This window comes from Rhinatrema bivittatum, chromosome 2 (assembly GCF_901001135.1).
Source record: "Rhinatrema bivittatum chromosome 2, aRhiBiv1.1, whole genome shotgun sequence".
NCBI lineage: Eukaryota > Metazoa > Chordata > Amphibia > Gymnophiona > Rhinatrematidae > Rhinatrema > Rhinatrema bivittatum.
Window position 1 is genome coordinate 24,339,123 of NC_042616.1, and position 25,385 is coordinate 24,364,507.

Here is a 25,385-nt window from a genome sequence, read left to right on the forward strand (position 1 = left end):
ATTTAACTACCGCTCTGATCTGAGGAATGAATAACAGTTCTGAATCAATAACTCCTCCTCCTAGGCTCCTTGCTTGTTCCACAATTTTTTATCATATTCCCATCAATACGCATTGACAATGGAGCGGGAACAGATGGACGTGTTGTAAAAAACAAGATCTCTGTCTTTGATAAATTCAAAGCTAATCTATTTGACGTTAGCCAGGAGTTAACTGTAGCTGTACTTCCAGAAATCTTGGTTTGCATTTCCAACCAAGTTCCCTTCACTAGCATGTAAAATTGTATATCGTCTGTGTAGATTTGAAAGCCCTCACAGAGGTCAGCCAAAATCAGACAGATAGGAGCTAAATGCAAATTGTTACCCAACCACACCCCCAATGAATCATGAAATTGCCATTTTTGAAACAAGTAATCTACAAATCTGCCTTATTTACTGTCCACGCAGTCTATTTGAATTAAACATTTCCCCACTAATTGAATTCTTCACAATTCACCTAAATACAGCAAAACCCACCATTGTTTTAGGAGACTTTAACCTTCACATGGACATAACTCCCTTATCAAATACATGCCAGACACTAATTATATTAGTTTTAAATCCAAGTGCGTTCATTATAACAGACAAACCCACACACAAAGCAGGACACTCCTTAGTTTTGACATTTATCAACAACAGCTACCTTGAAAACACAAACACAAGCTATACTCAAATTCCATGGTCAGATCACTTTCTCATTCAATCTACTATTACACATCTAAGACTGACAGAAATACAAAAAAAGGAACCCACTGAAATTAAATATCGTCCCCCCCCTTCAACACAGAAATGCTTAAAAGCAAATTACAAGAACTTACATAATTTTGATTACCCTGATTGCAGCTCTGCAACAATGGCATGGGTGAGCATGACAAATAAACTAGCAGATGACATAAACCCCCTCCCAAAAATGTATGCATAAAGGAATCAAAACAAATAAATCCCTGGCACAATGAATACAAAAGAGAAGTCAAGCGCAAGCTTAGAAAAAAAGAAAAAGAATGGAAAAACAATAGAACAGCTGAAAACCTAGCCCAATATCGAAAACATTTGGCCTACTACAAAAAAATAATTCTTGAAGCAAAAAATAAATACTTCAGCTCAAAGATAGAAAAGTTCACAAATAACTCAAGAACCTTGTTCAACATAGTTGATGAACTCACCAAGGATAAAACCAACTCTCCTGAAAATTTACCCGAGAACCGCTGCAATGAAATAGCATAATTTTTTAGTGATAAAATTGAGAACTTAAGAACCAAGAGATTAAAATGTGTACAAGAGAAGTCAAAGAGTGGTCCAGGTTTAACTGAAATATCAAGTCTTGAAGTAGAAAACATGCTAAATAATTAAATCCTGCTCCACATAAAATAGATGCTTTACCTATAATGGATTTAAAAAAGTTATCAGATATCACCGCCCCAACACTAGCAAAGATTATAAACTTTTCACTAGAAGAAGGATATATGCCCGATATACTGAAAGGAGCAATAATTAAACCAATCATAAAGAAAAAAACCATGGACCACCTAACACTGACAAATTACAGACCAGTATCAAATTTACCATTAACTGCGAAATTAATAGAAAAAACAGTTCAAAAACAATTATCAGAGCATTTAGAAAACAACAACATCCTATATCCATCACAACACAGCTTCCATAAACATTACAGCACAGAAACACTACTACTTGCACTGACATATAATATTCTAAGAGGCTCGGACAGTGGAACACACTACATTCTTGTATTATTAGATCTATCATCAGCATTTGACACAGTGAACCATGAAATACTAATCAAGAGACTAGAAGAAATAGGACTACAGAGTAACACAATTACATGGTTTAGATCATACCTAAGTAATAGATTTTTTCAAGTACAGATTAAAAACACAATGTCTGAAAAAGTAAGCTTACAAACAGGAGTACCACAGGGGTCTGTACTGTCAGCGACACTCTTTAATATTTACCTGTTACCACTATGCCATCTATTTGCAGGTCTTGGAATCATACACTACATTTATGCTGATGACATACAACTAATCTTACCATTGATGACACAATTGAAAAAACATTAAGCTTAGCCAATATTTACCTTGACATAATCAAACAGCTATTAAATCAAATGGAACTAGTGATAAATATCGATAAACTGAATTCCTACACTTAGAAAGAAAAAATATAAACATAATTCAAACACCAATAACACTCAAAGTAATTAAAAAGTTGAATTAGCCGAAAAGGTGCATAACCTTGGCGTAATAATAGACACAGAACTAAATTTCAAACACACATATCACTGAAAGTTTATAGAAGGATATGCTAAACTAATGATCTTTAGGAAGCTAAAACAGTTACTGACACTATCAAACTTTCGCACAGTTCTACAAGCTCTAATATTTGCAAGTACGGATTACTGCAACACACTGCCACTAGGATTACCTTATGCGACGATAAGACCACTTCAAATATTACAGAACTCCGCAGCAAGAATCCTCACAGGTAAAAAGAAAAGGGATCACATTACTGACACACTAGCAAAACTACTCTGGCTACCAATAGAACAAAGAGTACAATTTAAAGCACTTTGCACAATACATAAACTGATTCATGATGAAAAAGCAGAATGGCTCAACACAGCACTATGTGTACATGTACCACATAGAAATCTAAGATCAGCGAATAAAGCTCTCTTAACTATTCTGACGGTTAAATCAGCACGGCTAACCCAGGTCAGGGAGCGAGCACCGTCACTGGCTGGACCCATCTTATGGAATACAATGCCTCTTGAAATAAGATTACAGAGAAATTTCAAACTGTTAAAAGTAAGTCTGAAAACTTGGCTTTTCAAACAGGTGTTTTACAAAGAGAACGGAGAAAATAAGTAAGGTAAAGCGGGCATCAACAAATCTGCACCCAGCACTTAATTCATATGTGCTAACATAGTAATTACTTTTCTCTCACTGAAAATGTAAGATAAAACTTGTAAGTACAGAATGAATTACATGTATTCTACCATGAGACCATGTATTAAAAGGACAATATATGACATTAATCAAATATCCTTGATATGGAATTATATGTTACCGGATATTCATTGGCACTTCTGTTAAGTATAAAGGATCTTTTACTATATGTGCCTTTTTGTAAACCGTTATGATGGTAAATAACTTAATGACAGTATAGAAAAGATTTAAAAAAAAATAAATAAGGCCGATAAGGCTGACCCCTGTGGGACTCCCGAAAAACATTGGAAAACCATTTTGACAGAGTCTCATTAATACTGGTCTGTTGTTTTCTCTCAGTGATGTAGGATCTGAACCAGTCTAAAACTTGGCCACTAATTACCGAGCTCCTGCAGGCGAACCTGGTGCTCAAACAGTGTCAAAAAGTGGCCGACAGGTCCAGCATTATAAGAATGTAGTTCTGTCCCTGATCAAAGCCGCCTTTGAGCGAGTCATTCAAAGAAACCAGCAGGATCTCTGTATTTAGAGATTTTTAAAAGTCATATTGAAAATGATTCAGTACCCTGTGATCTTCCTCAAATCCTGTAATTGGGTCAGTACTGCAGACTCAAGGATCTTAGCCACAATGGCAAAGAGGAAATAGGTCTATAGTTTGAGAGGTCATGCTGGTCAAGGCTAGGCTTTTTGAGAAGTGTCAGATAGCAGTTGATTTAAGTGATTTGGGAACATGACCTTCTGATAGCAACAGGTTAATCAAATGGCTAATTGAAGGGGCAATGATATCTCTGGCCCCTTTTTAATGCACTCACCTTACAAATGTTCCATGGGCAGTTGGCTGGATTAATCGCCATTATGGTATTAGGTACCTCCATGGTAGAGGATGGCTCAAACGAATCCCATTTCACTATTCTCTCGTTTTGGTTCCTCTCAACAGGAACAGTATCACTAACTAGTGATACAGACATTTTAGCTAGCTTTAAAGCCAAGAATTGCATAAATATATTCCCATCGATCACTTGAGCAGCCCTATTGTGCTCTTCTTGAGATCTAAGTCCAGCAGTTGTTAAGTTTTTGACAATACGGAACAGTATCTTTGTGTTATTTCCTGCCGCTTGACTCAAGAGGTGAATCACATTTTTGCTTCCTCAAAGTGTTGCTGATAATCTTTCAAGAAATCTCTAAATACATTTAGATTACTCGCAGATCTATTCATCTGCCACTTCCTTTCAGTGAAAGTAATGAGCAAGGAATTCCAAGAGTTACCCTGTTCCAATATTTTCTGTCCCTCAGATGTGAATGGAGTACTTACTTGGTGTATTTTAAGGCGTAGAGCAGAGAAACTCTTGTCTCATTCAGTACAGACAAATGCTAAGTCAGGATATGTAACATTGAACTGGACAAAGTCCAATCACCTCACGTTAACAAAAATAATTTTACTTGCACTACTCACTGTGTTGTATGCTTCCAAAGATTTATCAAAACTTATAACCCATACTTAAAGCACCTTCATAATAAGGCAGGGGTTGTAGGTTTCATATAGCTGTAATTGCCCCATGGCAATAATTGATCATATCTTATAATCATTAACCTCCAACCTCCTCCCTAGTGTATTACTTAAGTGCACAATTTCAAGTGAATGGCAGTGAAAATCAACTTCAATCGCTGCTATTTCTCCTGGACTATTGTTACCCAATTTATTTATTTATTTATTTATTTAACGTCTCTTCTATACCGAGAGCCGTTCACACATCGTATCGGTTTACATCGAACAAATAACTTTTGGGCAGGGCCCTTACAGTAACAGTTGGAGATAATTAGTTAATAACAAAGTAACTAAAATAGGGGTATCATATGCAATTACAGTAACAGTAAATATTGTTGAGACTGGATAGTATGAAACAACTGAGTAAATATAATAAATAGAACTATCATAAAATAACTACAATGTGCATTTATATAATAAACATAACTACAATGTACAGTATATTTACAGCATTCTTAATCATATTCGGCGAGGGGGTACAAGGTCAGCTACTCAACTTGTTATTCGCTGCTGTTGGATATTTTTCTGTGTGGGAGGGGGGAAAGGGGGGGTAAGCTTGTTGGAACAGCCACGTTTTGAGTTTTTTTTTTTAATTTAGGGGTAGAGGTCTCAATGCGTAATTCAGGCGGCAAGCAGTTCCATATAGTGGGGCCAGCTAGGGAAAATGCTCTGCTCATGGTAGAATGAAGAGTTTGATAGATTTGATTGATTGATTGCAGAGGGTTCCTTGTAGAGCTGGGCGAGTGGGTCTCTTAGAAGTACGGGGGAGATGGGGGGGTTTGATCCAGCTGAGGTTATCATTTAACAAACTTTTATGGATGAGGGAGAGAGCGCTTGTAAAGTATTCGAGAGGGTATAGGGAGCCAGTGAAGCTCGATAAGTGTGGGAGTAATGTGGTCTCTTTTTCTCGAGTTTGTCAGTATACGAGCTGCGGCGTTTTGTAAAAGTTGTAATGGTTTGGTATGTGTTGAAGGGATGCCAAGGAGGAGTGCGTTACAGTAGTCTATTTTAGACAGGATAATAGACTGGAGAACTGTGCGAAAGTCAGAAAAGTGAAGTAATGGTCTGAGTTTTTTTATCGTTTGTAGCTTAAAGTAGCAGTCCTTTATGATAGAGTTAATAAATGGTTTGATAGTGAGATGGTTATCAATGAGGACACCTAGGTTGCGAGTGTGTGCGGAAAAGGATGTAGATGCGTGTGAGGGTGGAATAGCTGGGAGAGGATGCTTATTAGAGATGATTAGAAGTTCGGTTTTGTTGGGATTTAGAGCCAAGTGCATGTCTGTGAGGAGTTGGTTAATGGCTGCAAGGCAGGATTCCCAGTTTTGTAGGGCAGTTTGGAGGGAGTCAGTAAAGGGGAAGAGAATTTGCACATTGTCTGCATAGATGAAATGCTTGATGTGAAGGTTTGAGAGAAGGGTGGTAAGGGGAAGCATGTAGATATTAAAGAGAGTAGAGGAGAGGGAAGAGCCCTGGGAACACCTTGCGGGAGATTGATAGGTTCAGATCATTGTTATCAATTAGGACAGTGAAAAAGCGATTTTGGAGATAGGATCGTATCCAGGAGAGTGCGTTTCCAGAGATCCCAATACTACTGAGGATATTGAGGAGAATAGAGTGATTTACAGTGTCAAACGCAACAGAAATGTCCTAGCATGGCAATCAGATAGGAGGATCCTGAGTCTATTCCTCTGATAAGGGTGTCAGAAAGAGAGAGTAGCAGGGTTTCTGTACTTAATGCTTCCTGAAACCATGTTGGGTTGATGGGAGAATGTTATGTTGTTCTAGGTGGAGAGAAAGGCGAGAGTTAACACTAGTTTTTCAAGAATTTTGGCTAGTAGGGGTAGGTTGGGAAACTGGTCTGTAATGGACAATGTGGCAGGATCCAGATTGGGTTTTTTGAGTAGCGGCTTCACTAACTGCTTGTTTTGAGAAAGTTAGGGACTGTGCCTTGCTCTAGGGAGCAGTTGAAAATGTTGGATAGCGGTTTAGCAATAACTTTGGGTATAGATAGTAGAAGCTTAGAGGGGATGGTTTCAGAGGGATGAGAGGAGGGTTTCATCTTTTTTAGGATATTCTCAATTTCTAAGGAGGAAGACGAGTCAAAAGAGGAAAGAGTTGCTGCAGTGCTGATACTGGGAAGAGAAACATTGTTGTTATTGTGGGAGAAGTGTGCCATGATGGATGCAGCTTTATCTCTGAAGAAGTGTGCTAAATCGTTGCATCGGTTCTTGGAGGGGGTTGTTCGTTGTTGGGTGTGAGAGGGAGTGGTAAGGTCTGAAACCATAGTGAAAAGGGCCTTGGGGTTATGTTGAAGACCGTGTATTTTTTTGGCATAGTATTCGCGCTTAGTATGGAGGATGGCATTTCTATATTCGTGCATGCGCTGGTAATAGTTGGTCTTGGCTGCAGGGGAGTGGTGTTTGCGCCAAACAGGTAAGTTTGCGCCAAACAGGTAAGTCAGGGTATGTGGCATAAGATCTCAAACTCTCAAATTCATTGGCCCTTCATAATACTTGAATTGTGCCAAAGAGAGCCTCCTTCTGAAGTTCATAAGATGTTATATACAGAGGCAACATCTCCAGCTGTGCCAGAAAATTCTTCTTAATCAGGCCAGTGGCACCCAATACATCTGGACCAGTTCTGTTTTTTTCTGCCACATTTTCTTGGTCTCCGATTCCAGCTTATGGTACTTAAGGATCTTTGATCTCTCCGTATGATCCATAGAGTATGCACTTGCTATTGGCACCTCATGTTATTTTCCTTTACTGAAATGTCTATTTTTCTCTCAGGATCAGGATCCCAGTGCTTTCCTAGCAAAGTGATGTTATAAAGTTTACACAATTTCCAGAGGATGAGCCGGGCCACCTTATTTTTCTTTCTGTATTCAGGCCTTCTGACATCAGCACCTGACCTCCAGCAGCAAGCTATGTAATTATTTCTAGTTCTGTTTTTCAGAACCTGCATTTGTCTGTTTTACCAGATTTTCCCCTGCTGACTATGACCCATCCACTACCCTGTGCTGCAATTATCAATCTCTCATCTCTATGTTTAAACTCACCATTCCAGGGCCATTCCTGTGTCAGGTTTTGATCCATGTGGGGTTTCTGAAGTAACTTTTTGTATTTCCCACTATATTTGTGTTTTTGGCTATTGATTTTCTTTGTTTGCTGGTCTGATTCTTTGCGAAGATTCTTCTGTTGTTTTGCAAATTCCATTGCTTCTTTCCCCTCATGTACTGGTAGAGTCTCATTTATTCCTTCCACTCATTGTAACAAATGTCCAAACTTAAAGATGGAGACCAGTTTTGGTCTTTCATTTTCAAATTTTAGCATTATAGGAGTATTTGCATCTGTAAGGCCCACGCCTCCTTCAGTGGTTGGAAAGTACAATCTCAGTGTACACGAACTGTTATAGGATACTTGATGGATATGGAGATTTATGGTTCTTGCATCCAGCTATTTAAGAAACTTATCAGACCAGGCTACAATTCCAAAAACTATAGGAGAGTAAGTGAATTACAGTTGACTCCTGTGTGGCTTCTCTGGTGGCTTGTTGGTTTCATTCCAGTGTGGACTCTCTGATGCAATATGAGATTTGTTTTCTGACTAAAACCTTTACCACACTCATGACATGTAAATGGTTTCTCTCCTGTATGGATTCTCTGGTGGCGTTTGAAGGTTCCTGTATCAATGAAACTTTTACCACACTCATTACATGTAAACGGCTTCTCACCTGTATGGATTCTCTGGTGGCGTTTGACGGATCCTCTCTCACTGAAACATTTACCACACTCGCTACATGTATATGGTTTCTCTCCTGTGTGGATTCTCTGGTGGCATTTGAGGGATTCCTTCAGCCTGAAATCTTTACCACACTCACTACAGATAAATGGTTTGACCCCAGTGTGGGGTTGTCTGGTGGCATTGAAGGATTCCTTCAGCCTGAAACCTTTAACCACACTCGCTACATGTAAATAGTTTGACCCCAGTGTGGGTTGTCTGGTGGTATTTGAGGGATTCCTTCAGCCTGAAACCTTTACCACATTCACTACAGATAAATGGTTTGAACCCAGTGTGGATTTTGTGGTGATTTATGAGGTTGCGCTTGTGCTTGAAGATTTTACCACACTCAGTACATATAAATTGACTTTCTAACTTTGGGGAATTTCTTCTGTTTGAGACATCTACCTTCCTACTGAAAACATTTTTCAAGCCTGAATTGCAAGACAATGGTCTCTCACCAGTAAGTTTTTTTTGTATCCCCTGAAATGACTTTCCCTCAGATAAGATTTCATTGCACTCATTACTTGAAAATTGGCTCTTGCTCCTGGTTGGAATTTTAGTTGTCCTGTAAAGTTTTCTTTCTGATAAAAATGTTTGTTACCATCAGTACATGTGAATAATTTTTTCTCTCTCTGTGTTTCTTGGTTTATCGTTAAGTCTTGCTTTTGAAAGATGTTTTCTCCACTATCAGAACGTGAAAATGTTCTCTCTTCTCTCTCCATTTTCTGGTGATTTAATAAAGAGAACTCAGAGATGTAAGATTCCCCCATCTTGAGGGCAATATGAGGATCTCTTACCTGTATGTGTTCTTTGGTGTATTAATAAGGATTCCCTGCTAGAAAGTTTTTCTTACATTCAATACAAGTGGAAAGTGTTCCTTGAGTGTGGATTCTCTGGTGTAATTTCAGAGTTACTTTCTGTTTGAAACATTTTCCACAGTGAGAACATGGAAAAGTTCTCGTCCTGTGTGGGTTTTCTGGTGCAATACAAAAATGACATTTCCGATCATAGGTTTTCCCACAGGTGTCACAGTAAAAGGATTTCTTCCCTTCCTCTCCTTTTTGGTGGAGGTCAGAAGTCATGTGATCAACATTATTTGGAAGGATCCTCTGCTCTCAGGTGCTCAGGGATGTCTGTGAGCTCCCTGACACTTCTCTCGAATGCAGTGACTCCATCCAGTGAGTCTCCTACAGGGTCTCGCTGCTGCTTCTCCAACTCCTGTTGACTTTGGCTACTGTCTCCCCCCTTAGTCCTCTGGGAAAGATTCTCACAAACATTTCCTGATTGTCTTGGTGTAAGTGCCAGTACTATAGGGTGTTCTTCTCTATTCTCCTCCCTCTTCTCTTCCTGTATGACCTCATTCTCTGCTGGATATAAAAAGAAGCATTAATCATATGTCAGTGACAATGACATGGATCAGACTTTTGAAGAACACACAATGACCCCAATGGCTCTCTGATACTAAATCTATAATTTAGCAGAAGCTTCAGGAGATGGCCTGTGAAAACTCCTGTGTGATGTCTTTATAGAGCTCCTGTGGTTTCTTTACCATACTGTATAGGATTTAATTTATTTATTCATATATTAATAAAACTTACACCCCCACCTCCTCCAATGGAATTTTTCAGGGTGAATTACAAATACATTCAGAAACAGATAAAACAGCATCACATAAAATGGATACATTAAACACACACCTTTACACCATAAACTTTTCAAACCATATAACAGACTGTCCATTCGCAGCAATAAGTAAATAAAGAAACAAGCAATATCCACAACATCAGCAAAAATTAGTGAGTAGTGTCCAATATGTAAGAGAAATAACTGCCCCTCTCCCACCCACCCCGGAACATTAAGTAAACGAGGACCTGATCATACAAATGATGGAATGAATGACAGAATACCGAAATGGCTAAATAGACAAATGAATAAACAAATGAATACAAGCAAGGATAACAATTCAATGGAGTAAATAAACAATACCTATAAATTGAGAACAGAATAGCTAATAAGGAGGGAAAACTCATCATTCTTTTTCACATAAATCATCCCCATCAACCTTTCCCGACTTAGGGAATAATTATTGGGTAACCAGTTGCCACAACGCTTCAGATTTAGCAGCTTCTTTCATCTAATTGCTTTCAGCTTGTTAAAGTGGTATAATCTTCCCTTACACTGCTGGATATCCTTCCTGGTTGGAGCAGCCCAATTCCTCCAGAATTTAGCTATCTCGCATCTAGCAGTCAAGCAAAATTGTAGGGCCGGTTGCCGATGAGAAGCCTTTAAGTCTCCCTCAAATATATTGAGCAATGTCTCTGTAGAACACATTTTACATCCACTCCCAGGGTTGCTCTGATCAGTATAAACAGATCTTTCTCTGCCCATCTGGACCCATTCCCCAAACCTAGAGGAACCTCCAGACTATGCAGCCAGGCAGAGCTAAAAAAATATTCTCTGGTACCTACTAATCGAGCTTGCCTTCATTTCTCTACAGACAAGGAGAGCATTCTGTAATAGGGCTCCATGTTTGCCTAGGCCAAGGGTGTGCAAACGGGGGGGGGGGGGGGCACCCCCAAGAGGCCATGAAAAAGCTTCCAGGCGGCCGCCAGCAACTGGGACAAAAAGACAAGAATGCCCACCTCTGCCTGGGGTCTAGTAGAATGTTGTGGCATGTGGCCGCCAGTGGACCCAATCCCACTGGAGGCTGAAAAACAGAGAGAGAGGTTTGTGTGTGTGTGTGTGTGTGAGAAAAAAAGAATACATGGGTGTGTGTGTGTGTGTGTGAGAAAGAAAGAATAAATGTGTGTGTGTGTGTGAGAAAGAATGCCTGTGTGGGGATCAGACAGAATGAATGCCTGTGTGGGAGTGTGTGTTTGGGGGAGGGAGTGTGTGATGAGACAGAATGAATGCCTGTGTGGGGATCAGTCTGTGTGTGTGTGAGAGAGAGACAGAATGAATGGGTGCCTGCCTAGGGGAAAGCCAGTACATGTATTAGGTAATCTGGGGGAGTAAGAGCTTTTGTATGGGTTGGGGGGGAGAGGGTCTTAGAGCCTTTTTATGAGAGTGTGTAGATATGTACGAGAGTGTGTGGGAATGTATGAGAGCATGTAAGTATGTGTATGTAGGAGAGAGAATGAACATGCGAGTGTATGTGTGAGTGAGAGAGGATAAAGTTTGGTTGTCCCTCTAGCCCCCTAATTTTCAAACTCAGGGTGACTGGAAATGTATTTATTTATCTAATGTATATACTGTCTGTCTGACAAACAATCAAGATGGTGTACATAGCGATCGGGTTAAGCCACTTTAAAATTTAAACATATTAAAATAAACTATAATAAGATATATTGGAAAAATTAAAACAACCTTAAAATACAATAACAATTTAAAATCAGAACAGTATAAAATCTAATATTAACTTTAAAAATAACAAGAAATAGCACAAATTAAAATCAGTAAAAAATAAAGTATGAACATAAAATAACATAACATAACCGTCAGACATACATTTAGTCAAATATAATATCCCTTGTGTGTCAGGGAAGACTATAGTGATAGGGGTATACTACCATCCACCTGGTCAAGATGGTGAGATGGACAGTGAAATGCTAAGAGAAATTAGGGAAGCTAACCAAATTGGTAGTGCAGTAATAATGGGAGACTTCAATTACCCCAATATAGACTGGGTAAATGTATCATCGGGTCACGCTAGAGAGATAACGTTCCTGGATGGAATAAATGATAGCTTTATGGAGCAATTGGTTCAGGAACAGACGAGAAAGGGAGCAATTTTAGATCTAATTCTCAGTGGAGCAACAGGAACTTGGTGAGAGAGATAACGGTGGTGGGGCCGCTTGGCAATAGTGATCATAATATGATCAAATTTGATTTAATGACTGGAAAAGGAACAGTGTGCAAATCCAAGGCTCTCGTGCTAAACTTTCAAAAGGGAAACTTTGATAAAATGAGAAAAATTGTTAGAAAAAAACTGAAAGGAGCAGCTACAAAAGTAAAAAATGTCCAAGAGTCGTGGTCATTGTTAAAAAACTACTACCATTCTAGAAGCACAGTCCAGATGTATTCCACACATTAAGAAAGGTGGAAAGAAGGCAAAACAATTACCGGCATGGTTAAAAGGGGAGGTGAAAGAAGCTATTTTAGCCAAAAGATCTTCATTCAAAAAATTGGAAGAAGGATCCAACAGAAAGAAAATAGGATAAAGCATAAACATTGGCAAGTTAAATGTAAGTCATTGATAGACAGGCTAAGAGAGAATTTGAAAAGAAGTTGTCTGCAGAGGCAAAAACTCACAGTTGGACCGTTAGATGATCGAGGGGTTAAAGGGGCACTTAGAGAAGATAAGGCCATCGCGGAAAGATTAAATGATTCTTTGCTTCAGTGTTTACTGAAGAGGATGTTGGGGAGGTACCCGTAATGGAGAAAGGTTTTCATGGGTAATGATTCAGATGTAACTGAATCAAATCACACGGTGAACCTAGAAGATGTGTAGGCCTGAAGGAGTAGTAAGTACCTGGACCAGATGGTATACACCCCAGAGTTCTGAAGAACTAAAAATGAAATTTCAGACCTATTAGTAAAAATTTGTAACTTATCATTAAAATCATCCATTGTACCTGAAGACTGGAGGATAGCAAATGTAACCCCAATATTTAAAAAGGGCTCCAGGGGCGATCCGGGAAACTACAGACCGGTTAGCCTGACTTCAGTGCCAGGAAAAAATAGTGGAAAGTGTTCTAAACATCAAAATCACAGAACATATAGAAGACAATGGTTTAATGGAACAAAGTCAGCATGGCTTTACCCAGGGAAAGTCTTGCCTCACAAATCTGCTTCACTTTTTTGAAGGAGTTGATAAACATGTGGATAAAGGTGAACCGGTAGATGTAGTATACTTGGATTTTCAGAAGGCGTTTGACAAAGTTCCTCATGAGAGGCTTCTAGGAAAAGTAAAAAGTCATGGGATAGGTGGCCATGTCCTTTCGTGGATTGCAAACTGGCTAAAAGACAGGAAACAGAGAGTAGGATTAAATGGGCAATTTTCTCAGTGGAAGGGAGTGGACAGTGGAGTGCCTCAGGGATCTGTATTGGGACCCTTACTGTTCAATATATTTATAAATGATCTGGAAAGAAATACGACGAGTGAGATAATCAAATTTGCAGATGACACAAAATTGTTCAGAGTAGTTAAATCACAAGCAGATTGTGATAAATTGCAGGAAGACCTTGTGAGACTGGAAAATTGGGCATCCAAATGGCAGATGAAATTTAATGTGGATAAGTGCAAGGTGATGCATATAGGGAAAAAATAAACCCATGCTATAATTACACAATGTTGGGTTCCATATTAGGGTGCTACAACCCAAGAAAGAGATCTAGGTGTCATAGTGGATAACACATTGAAATCGTCGGTAAAGTGTGCTGCGGGCAGTCAAAAAAGCAAACAGAATGTTGGGAATTATTAGAAAGGGAATGGTGAATAAAACGGAAAATGTCATAATGCCTCTATATCGCTCCATGGTGAGACCGCACCTTAAGAACATAAGAACATAAGAAAATGCCATACTGGGTCAGACCAAGGGTCCATCAAGCCCAGCATCCTGTTTCCAACAGTGGCCAATCCAGGCCATAAGAAACCTGGTAAGTACCCAAAAACTAGAGTCTATTCCATGTTACACCATTGCTAATGGCAGTGGCTATTCTTTAAGTGAACTTAATAGCCCTTCCCTGTACCTTCTCCATCGCAATTATATCTTTTTTGAGATGCGGCGACCAGAATTGTACACAGTATTCAAGGGGCACATTTAAAACTAATCGGAGAAAGTTCTTTTTTACTCAACGCATCCAATTAAACTCTGGGAATTTGTTGCCAGAGGATGTGGTTAGTATAGTTAGTATAGCTGTGTTTAAAAAAGGATTGGATAAGTTCTTGGAGGAGAAGTCCATTACCTGCTATTAATTAAGTTGACTTAGATAATAACCACCGCTATTACTAGCAATGGTAACATGGAATAGACTTAGTTTTTGGGTACTTGCCAGGTTCTTATGGCCTGGATTGGCCACTGTTGGAAACAGGATGCTGGGCTTGATGGACCCTTGGTCTGACCCAGTATGGCATTTTCTTATGTTCTTATGTTCTTAAGGTGCGGTCTCACCATGGAGCGATATAGAGGCATTATGACATTTTCCGTTTTATTCATTATGAGTGTAGACAGATGGACTCAGGACCAATGGGTTATGTTCCCCTGTCAGCAGATTAAGACGAAGCAAAGCTGACATCACAGTACATATATATCTCTGCAGTGACCCCAGCCTGCCAGTATTCCCTTCAAAAGCAACTGTGGCCAGACTAGCAAAAAACATGATTAAAAACAGGTAACCAGAACTGTACTCAATCAACCATAAACATTGAACTCACGTAAGATCCTAGGTACCCCAAGCTAGGGACTGAACACTGACCAGTAATCCCTTGGGACCCAGAGCCCCACAGGACTATTAACACAATCATTTGGCAGCCAAGGGCGGGAAGCTGAGTCCATATGTCTACACTAAGGAAAACAAAATTATCAGGCAAGTAGTAATTTCTCCATTTCCTAGCAGGAAGTCAGATGGACTCAGAAACAGTGGGATGTACAAAAGCTACTCCCCAACAGGTTGGGAAGGGTCCAGTCAGCACCGCACGTGCAAAGGCTGCATCCTCCCGGGTCTGCACATCCAGACGATAAATCCTGGAAAAAAATGTATAAAGAGGACTACATCGCAGCTCAGCAGATATCGACGGGAGACAACAAACTAACCTCCGCTCATGAGACTGCCTGAGCCCTAGTGGAATGAGCCCTAACCTGAGTAGGCAACTGCTTTCCAGGAATCACATATGCGTCCGTGACCACCTCCTTAACTGAGCTATGGTAGCCCGCGAAGACGGAGCACCCTGCTTACTCTCGCCATGGAGAACAAACAGGTGATCTGTCTTTCGAAAAGACTGAGAGACCTCCAGATACCACATGACAAGACGCTCAATGTCCAAGGAGCGCAAAAGGCAAAACTGCTCGCCATCCCTGACCTTATCCAGGGATGGCAAGCAGATGGACTGATTCAAATGAAAGTCCAAGACTATCTTGGGCAAGAAGGATGGAACAGTATGCAGCTGTAATGCCCACGGAGTTACCCGAAGGAATGGCTCCCGGCAAGACAATGCTTGCAGCTCAAAAATCCAACGTGCAGAACACATAGCCACCAAGAACACAGTCTTCAAAGTCAACAACCGTAAGAAAAGGCTATACAGTGGTTGGAACGTAGGGCCTGCCAAAATGTCCAGCAGCAAATTAAGACTCCACAATGGAATTGGTAACCTCAAGGGAGGTCGAAGGTGCTTCATTCCCTTCAAAAAACAGGCCACATCAGGATGAGACGACAAGGGAGCACCATGCACCATTTCAAAAAAGGAATCAAGACATGGCTCTTTAAACAAGCATACCCCAACTCCACCCAATCCTAACCATTGTCCTCCTTGAACCACATGTTTCCCAATCTAGCCTATTTCCTTTCCCCTGACCCCCCCCGCTCCCTCCCTTTTTCCCCATCTCTCCACCCCCTCCTACCATCCCTACACCCCCCCTGCTCCCTCCCCTAGTGCCCCCAGCCTCCCCCTACCCTCGCCCCCCACCCCACTAACAGTCTCTCCCTGAAAATACTCTCACCCCATGTACCCGGTTCCCTCTACCCCCTCCTCTCCTTACCCCTCACCCCCTTTCCCTACCCCCCCACCAGATTCCAATCGTACTCACGTGCACTTGCCCCTGTATTACTGTAAATAAGTTTCATATGCTAAGTGTATCAAGTGCTGTGTCTTACTGTAAATAAGTTTCATACGCTAAGTGTATCAAGTGCACATGCCAATGAACTTTGTATATTAATTCATTTTGCATCTCTAATCCTAACCGAATGCAATAGTTGTAACGCTGCCTGTAATTAGTTCATTTTGCAGATCCAATCCTAACCGAATGCAAATAGTTGTAACGCTGCCTGTTGACTCTCCTCTCCTGTACTTTGGTATATCATCCAGTTAACCCCCTCCCCTGTTCATTGTAATTTCCTTTCCTTCTCAGTTATTTGTAAACCGACATGATGTGTCCTACGAATGCCGGTATAAAAAAAGTTTTTAAATAAATAAAATAAATAAATAAATTCACCAGGCCTCTAAAACAGGCAAGAGCCATAACCTGCACCTTCAAAGAATTAAGGGCCAAGCCTTTATTTAATCCATCCTGCAGAAAATCCAGAATGAGAAGGAACAAGGAAGTAACAGTTGACCCTATTGAGATCCAGGATGGGACGAAAGGAACCTACCTTCTTGGGCACAACAAAATAAATGGAATATTTCCCCATACTTTCTTGAGATGTGGGCACCGGAACCACAGCCCTCAGTCTGAGGAGCCTTTGAAGCGTGAACTCCACTGCCTGCTTCTTCTGGGGGGAGTGGCAAGAGGACACATGATCGCATTCTGGGGAATACTGCAAAATTCCAGTGCATATTCTTTGCGGATCACCTCCAGGACACACTGGTCTGACATGATCTCGACCCACTTCCGATAAAAGAGAGAGAGATGTCCCCCTATTTCCTGTTGTGGAAGGTGGGTCAGCAAACCTTAATGGAAAGCTCGGGAAAGTCTACCACCCAAGCCCGCTCCTCTTTTGGGCTGCTGGGGACGAAAGGACCGAGACCTATGGAAAGGCCGAATCCGCTGAAATGTCTTCCCTCTGTAGGGATGAAAATGCCTGGATCTCCGGAAATGACCCCTCACACCAGAGGGGCGCTGTAACTTTTTCTTATCCTTTCAAACCGAAGCATCGGAGACTTGCCCCACTTACTAGCCAGTTTCTCAAACTTGCTTCCGAATAAGAGTGAGCCTTTAAAGGGCATCTTGGTAGGATTGGTTTTGGAAGCTGTGTCAGCTGACCAATTTCACAATCAGAGTTGACACCTGGCTGTTATCACCGAAGCCACTCCTCTGGCCGAGGTCCGGACCAAATCACACCCTGCATTTGCTAATAAAGCGGCAGCAGGCTCCACAACCACTCTGGAATTCCCTCCCGACTCATCAACCTCCTGAGAGAGAAGCAGACAAGATCTCGCCATTAAGCGCAATAGGAGGCAACCTGTAAATTCATCGCCACTGCTTCAAAGGCTTCCTTAAGCATAGCCTCAATTCTTCGATCATGAACATCCTTCAAGGCCACTCCTCCCTTTACAGGGAAAGTCATCCGCTTAGACGTGGCACATGGCAGAGCATCCACTTTGGGAAAACGCAAACGCTCTCTCACAGCTGAATCCAAGGGGTATAGGCCTTCCAATGTTCGACCCTCTTTAAAATTTGCCTCTGGGGCATCTCATTCCAGATCAATCAATTCCTGGATAGCATCCATCACAGGAAAAAAAAACAAGAGGCTTTACGTAAGGAAACCAAAATGGGATTCTGACATAGCATCCAAACCAGGAACACCCAGCTGTTTTAAGGTCTGGGAAATCAGGGCCGGCAGTTCATCTCTATGAAAGAACCGCAACATGATTTGATACGGTTCCAGCCCTGGAGGAATTTCCCCATCTTCCAGGGAATCCGGATCAACCTCATCATCAGTTTCATCCAGATTACTGTTGGGAACACCCGCAGGGAGTTGTGGTGAGCCTCAGCGCTTAAGCATAAGACTGGAAGAGGGAGGAGCCACTGGCTCCTCCCTCTTCCAGTCCGGACAGAAATGGGGAAAGTGGAGGACTGTGCCTGAGGAAAGGCTTGTAAGCCTTGAAAAAATCCCACCCAAGAAAAAGCAGCTGGGTTCAGACCAAGCCCAGAAGGAAATGGAGCTGGTCCCACAGAACTGCCCTCGCCTGCGAAGGAGCCAGCAAAGGGAGAACCAAGATCTGGTGCACTTCCAGCCAAAACCATAACCAGACTATCATCATCATCAATCCAAGGAAGACAACTCTCCCTGAGCGTCTGAGCAGAGCTGACACAGGTTAGAAGCCAGGTCAGGCTGAGAAGCCCTAATATGACAGGCAACACAAACAGGAAGACGCTTAGGCTTCTTGCTTACAGGCGCCATCGCTGAAGTAAACGTGCATCAGAACAGCTCGTGCTCAAAAATGAAATGTGCCCAGAAAATAAGTGCCTACAAGAAAGCGCGGCAAGGCGCACGCCCGATCTGTGTGCCAAGTTAAGTGCATAAAAAAGTTTGTGCGCATAAAAAGCGCGCCCAAAAAACAAGCGCACAATGCATGACAAGCCAACATACTGTGCATACTAACGGCCTATAGAGGGCAGCAGAAAAGCACAAGAGCACGCGAAATGTTGAGATTACTTACCTGATAATCTCCTTTTCTTTAGTGTAGACAGATGGACTCAGAACGAATGGGTATAGTATCTGCATGCTAGCAGTTGTAGACAGATCTGACGTCAGCACGGGTATATATACCCCCACAGGAAGCGTAGCAACTTAGTAATCTTCCTTGCAAAAGCTGTTATGGATGTGTATACTGATGCTCAGTGAAATAGTGAAACAGGATTCCCCTGACCGATTGATAGTAGCTGGAGACCGCCAGCAGTCACAACCGGAAGGCGTTGACACCTGGTAGAGTGTACGCTCTTATGTAAACAAATGACATGGCTTACCTTGAATCGGTGAAACTCATGTACACAGGCAGCTGGGCGGGATGCTGAGTCCATCTGTCTACACTAAGGAAAAGGAGATTATCAGGTAAGTAATCTCAACATTTCCTGGCGTGTAGCCAGATGGACTCAGAACGAATGGGATGTACAAAAGCTTTACTCCCAGCCTGGGCGGGAGGCTGCCTGAGGACCATGTAGTACCGCCCTCGCAAATGCTGAGTCCTCCCTGGCCTGGACGTCCAGACGGTAGAATCTGGAGAAGGTATGGAGGGAGGACCATGTCGCCGCTTTACATATTTCTGCAGGCGACAGCATCCTGGATTCTGCCCAAGATGCTGCTTGTGCTCTGGTAGAATGAGCCTTGACTTGTAGAGGCGGAGACTTCCCTGCCTCCACGTAAGCTGCTCTGATAACTTCTTTAATCCAGCGGGCGATGGTGGGCCGCGAGGCCACTTCACCTTGCTTCTTCCTGCTGTGCAGGACGAACAGATGGTCCGTCTTTCGTACTTCTTGTGTCACTTCCAGATATCTGGGCAGCAATCTGCCAATGTCGAGATGGCGTAATAAACGCCCTTCTTCAGATTTCTTCAAACCCGCCGTGGTAGGCAAGGATATGGTTTGGTTAAGATGAAACTGTGAAACCACTTTAGGTAGAAAGGAGGGAACCGTCCGAAGATGGATAGCCTCAGGAGTGATTCTGAGAAAGGGATCAAGGCAGGACAGTGCTTGTAGCTCTGAGATGCGGTGTGCTGAACATACGGCCAGCAAGAACACCATCTTCAAGGTTAGAGAACGGAGAGACAGGCCCCGAAGGGGTCTGAAGGTGGAACCCGCGAGGAAATCCAAAACAAGGTTGAGGTTCCATAAGGGCACAGGCCACTTCAGTGGCAGACGAATATGCTTGACTCCTTTCAGGAAGCGAGAAACATCTGGGTGCTTGGCAATGGTCTTGCCATCCCTCCTGGGACCGTAGCAAGACAGCGCAGCCACCTGAACCTTGATGGAGCTGAGGGAGAGACCTTTCTGAAGTCCATCTTGCAGGAAATCTAACACAATAGGGATTGTGGTCGCATGTGGATTGGTGCCATGAGTGTCGCACCATGCTTCAAATATTCTCCAGATCCGTACATAGGTGAGGAATGTGGAAAACTTGCGAGCTCGGAGGAGCGTATCTATCACGGGCTCCGAGTAACCTCTTTTCTTCAGTCTAGCCCTCTCAATGGCCAGACCGTAAGAGAGAATTGAGCTGGATCCTCATGGAGGATGGGACCTTGACGTAGAAGGTCCCGGAGAGGCGGCAGGGGAAGAGGCTCCCCTGCCAGTAGTCTTCTCATGTCCGCGTACCAGGGTCTTCTTGGCCAGTCTGGTGCTACTAGAAGAACTAGGCCTCGGTGTTTCTGAATCTTGTGGATGATGGCGCCCAGCAGAGGCCACGGAGGAAAAGTGTATAGCAGATTCCCTGGAGGCCATGGCTGAACCAGGGCATCGATTCCGTGTGAGAACGGGTTGCGCTTGCGGCTGAAGTATCTGGGTACTTGAGCACTGGACTTGTCCGCCAGTAAATCCATGTCCGGAATCCCCCAGTGATCCACAATCATCTGGAAGGCTGTGGGTGACAGCTGCCACTCTCCCAGATTTAGGCTTCCTCTGCTGAGGAAGTCTGCCGTGGTGTTGTCCTTCCCGGCAATGTGGATGGCGGAGATGTCCTGAAGATTCGCCTCTGCCCAAGCTATCAGTAGGGCGATCTCCAGCGATACCTGTCGGCTTCTGGTTCCGCCCTGACGATTGATGTATGCCACCGTGGTGGCGTTGTCGGACATCACTCTGACTGCTCTGTTCTTCAGTCTGTGAGCAAATCGAAGACATGCCAATCGGACTGCCCGAGCCTCTAGACGGTTGATGTTCCACGCGGACTCTTCTCTGTTCTACCGCCCTTGTGCGGTGAGTCCTTCGCAGTGTGCTCCCCAGCCGCTCAGGCTGGCATCTGTGGTGAGCAGAGTCCACGTGGGGGAGGACATCTTCGACCCCCTGCTCATGTGGTTGGACTGCAACCACCACCGTAACTGGGTCCGTACTCTGGCCGGCAGAGGTAGGTGCGTGGAATAGTTCCGTAGACGGGGGCTCCAGCGAGAGAGCAGGGAGTGTTGTAGAGGTCTCATGTGGGCCCTTGCCCACGATACCACTTCCAGGGTGGATGCCATGAGACCGAGCACCTGCAGATAATCCCAAGCTATAGGCCGACTGGCTCCCATCAAGTACTGGATACGCGTCTGAAGTTTCAACCTTCTCTTGGCAGTGAGACTGACTGTCTGCCTGGGTGTCGAACTGTACTCCCAGGTATTCCAGTGACTGGGAAGGCTGTAGGCAACTCTTGCTGAGGTTGATTACCCAGCCCAAGCTTTCCAGAAGGGCGATCACTCTGTCGGTTGTCCGATGGCTCTCCTCTCGAGATTTCGCCCTGATCAGCCAGTCTTCTAGGTAGGGATGGACCAGAATTCCTTCCTGTCTGAGTGCCACTGCTACCACTACGACCACCTTGGTGAAGGTCCGCGGTGACGTGGCCAACCCGAAGGGCAGAGCCCGGAATTGGAAGTGGCGGCCTAGAACCTTGAAGCGTAGGTAACGCTGATGATCCGGATAGATCTATCCTCTCTTAATCTTCAGTTCAAAATTTATGCAGACGACATCCAATTTTTTGTCCCATATAAATCATCCTGGTCAGACACTCTATCTTTAGTTTCTCTATACTTATCTACAATCAACTCTTGGCTCTCCCACAATCGATTAAAACTGAATCCAGCAAAAACTGAGCTCGTATACTTAACTTCCATCTCTGATTCTTCATTAGGTCCACCATCACATCTTACAATTAATAATGTTACTATCCCCATAACACGCTCTGCTATAAGCCTAGGTGTAAACATTAATTCAGATCTTCTCTAAAACAACACATATCCTCACTTACAAAAAAAATCGTTTTTTCAAACTACGTCTGTTAAAACATCTTCGTCCTCTACTATTTTACCGAGATTACAGAACCATTCTTCAATCCTTAATCTTCTCTGGCTTAGACTATTGTAATGCTCTCTTCCTAGGATTGTCAGACTCTTCACTATACCCCCTTCAACTGATCCAAAACTCTGCAGCCCGGATACTAACCAGAACATCTTTACGTCATCATATCACCCCTATTCTACAATCATTACACTGGTTACCCATAAAGTTCAGAATAAAATACAAAATTCTCTCTATTATCCATAGTTTAATTCATAACCATAATCATACTTCTACCTGGCTTTGTTCAATACTGCGCATATACAAACCGACGCGACACTTAAGATCACTTAACCAAAATTTACTAGATATCCCTTCTCCTAAACAAGCCAGATTAGACCTCACTAGAAAAAGAGCCTTTTCAATAGCCGGTCCAACACTTTGGAACACTTTACCAAACCATCTTCGCTCGATATCCAACCCTGCACATTTCAAAAAATCTCTCAAAACATATCTTTTTCAACTTGCATTCAACACGTCTTCTAATTAAACTTAATCATCAATACCGAAATTACCCTCTTAAACATAGTTACACCCATTACAATCCCATTTATACTACACATAACTACAACATACCTGCTCATTCACACGTTTCCAACTATCATACCCTTCTCCCTTCTTCCCTTTATCTCATATAATTTTTACGCTCTATTTCTCCCACTTCCCCTTCCTCCTCCCGTTCCCCTTCCCCCCCTTTTTCCCCTTTTCCCCCAAAACAATAAGCCCATGGTTCCAAACTTTTTATATTTTTAATAACCTTATATACTAGCATTCTGTCTAGTTATTACCAATTTTTATGTAAAGTTTAAAAATTCCATTTTATTTTGATTATTTTATTTTTGGTTTTAAATCTGTGAACCGTTTTTGATAAAATTTCTTTTTTAAAAAACGGTATATAAATACTTTTTAAATAAAATACATTTTTAAATAAAATGTGCAGGTAGGCTTCCGATAATCTAATGCCGTGAGGAATTCTCCTGGCTGTACTGCGGTCTTGACGGAGCGCAGAGTTTCCAATCGAAACCTCGGGACTCTTAAGTATCGATTGACTGACTTGAGGTCCAGTACGGGCCGAAAGGTGCCCCCTTTCTTGGGTACCATGAAATAAATGGAATAGTGTCCAGAATTCACTTCCCATGCAGGTACTGGGATGATGGCTTTCAGGGACAGGAGCCTCGCCAGGGTAGCTTTCAATGCTGCCTTCTTGTGTATGGGACATGAAGATTCCACAAACCTGTCCGGAGGGAGGCGATGAAAGTCCAGATAATAGCCCTCCCGGATAACGGCGAGGACCCACTGGTCCGACGTAATCCCGACCCATCTGGGGTAGAAAAGGGTTAACCTGCCCCCTATGGCTCCGTCCCCAGATGAATCGGCTGAATCTCATTGGGAGGCGCGGCCCGGACCTGAGCCCGGGCCCGCTCCCCTCTTGCGCTGCTTGGGCCGAAAGGACTGGTTCCTGGCCTGAGGACGAGGTGCCTGGTAGCGACTCCTGTAGGGAATGAAGCGCTGGGAGCTTCTACCCCTGGAGGGCCTTGGAAAGGCGCGCTGGTTCCTTCTGAACCGATCTTCCGGCAGTCGAGGTACTGGAGAGGTGCCCCATGTGCTGGCCAGTTTATCAAGGTCGCTGCCAAACAGGAAAGAGCCCTTAAAGGGCAATCTGGTGAGGCGTGTCTTCGAAGGAGCATTGGCTGACCATTTCCGGATCCAGAGCTGCCTCCTGGCGGCTACGGAGGATGAGACCCCCTTGGCTGTCGTACGGACTAGGTCGGAGGCGGCATCCGTGAGGAACAAGAGAGCTGACTCCATGTCTGCTGCTGGAGCGTTGTTCCTGACCTGTGACAAACAGGAACGCGTCACCACTGTGCAGCAGGTTGTGATCCGCAAAGATAGAGCTGCCACCTCGAAGGTCTGTTTCAGAATGGCGTCCAGTCGCCTGTCATGAGGCTCCTTGAGGGCCGTCCCCCCTTCAACTGGAATGGTAGTGCGCTTGACCACAGCGCTAATCAAGGCGTCCACCTGAGGGCACACCAGCAGGTCCTGGATAGCCGGTGCCAGGGGGTACATGCCCGTCAGGGCCCGACCCCCTTTGAATGCGGCCGCTGGTGCAGCCCATTCTAAATCTATCAATTGCTGTGCCGCTTGCAAGAATGGAAAGTGGCGGGCTGTAGGACGAAGACCTTCCAGCAGGGGGTTCTGCGCAGAGGGTACCGTAGCGCTGGGACCTGTAATATCCAACTCCGCCAGGCACTGAGACACCAGGTCGGAGAGATCCTCTTTAGGGAAGAACCGCCTCATGGTTCTATATGGCTCAATCCCTGGGGGAAGGTCCCCCTCCTCTGGGAGTTCGGACTCGTCCGGTGAAACCTCCTGGTCTGACTGATCTAGACTGTCCAGCGGTGGGAGGTCCCGCTCACGATAAGGGTGTGAGGGTCCAGGAACAGGATCCGCAGGAGCCGCCACCGCAGCGGCAGCCGCAGCCGCAGTCGCACCCACCGCAGGAACAACAGGGACAGCAGGAACCTCAGGGCCTGGACGAGAAGCCGTTTGCATCTGTACAAAGGCATGAATCCCCTTAAAGAGATCCATCCAGGAAATTGAAGCAGCCTCTAATCGCCGGGGTACAAGATCCCCCGGGATTCCAGATTGGTCGAGACTGCCCGCTAAATCCGGGGTAGCCCCTGGGGAACTGTCAGCAAATCGTGGCTGAGACCGGTCCTGGCCTGAGGGTCCCACGGCCTCCTCACATTGGGCACATAGGGAGTCTGGCTCTTCACTGTGCGTGGCTCGAAGCTGGCATGCAGAGCAGAGACCGAGGGCTTTAATGCCGGAGGCAGGCGGCGCCGCCGCTGAAGCGTTCTGTTCCATGGAAAAGTATGCGCTGAATGAAAAGCGGCAACAATATGCGCTTAATACAACAGGCGCACAATAATAATATGTGGCAGCAATATACGCTTAATAGAACAGGCGCTTAATAATAATATGCGGCAGCTATATACGCTTAATAGAACAGGCACTTAATAATAATATGCGGCAGCAATATACGCTTAATAGAACAGGCGCTTAATAATAATATGCGGCAGCTATATACGCTTAATAGAACAGGCGCTTAATAATAATATGCGGCAGCAATATACGCTTAATAGAACAGGCGCTTAATAATAATATGCGGCAGCAATATACGCTTAAGACAACAAGCGCTCAGCCATATGCGGCGAACAATATACGCTCAATGATATGCAATATGCTCTCAGCAATATGCGGTCATGAATACACGCTCAATGGTATTCAATATGCTCTCAGCAATAAGCGGTTAGCA

At 43.5% G+C, this 25,385-nt stretch overlaps 1 protein-coding gene across 1 annotated transcript; it reads right to left on the minus strand.

Moving 5' to 3' along the window:
• Nucleotides 1–6,479: 6,479 nt before the first annotated feature.
• On the minus strand, nucleotides 6,480–16,053 carry LOC115083150 (gastrula zinc finger protein XlCGF49.1-like). The gene is made up of 2 exons (XM_029586958.1): nucleotides 16,049–16,053; nucleotides 6,480–8,567 (listed from the first exon to the last, which is right to left on the minus strand). The coding sequence occupies exons 1-2, from the start codon at nucleotides 16,051–16,053 to the stop codon at nucleotides 8,045–8,047; spliced, it is 528 nt and encodes a 175-aa protein (XP_029442818.1). The 3' UTR covers nucleotides 6,480–8,044.
• Between the last annotated feature and the right edge of the window lie 9,332 nt (nucleotides 16,054–25,385).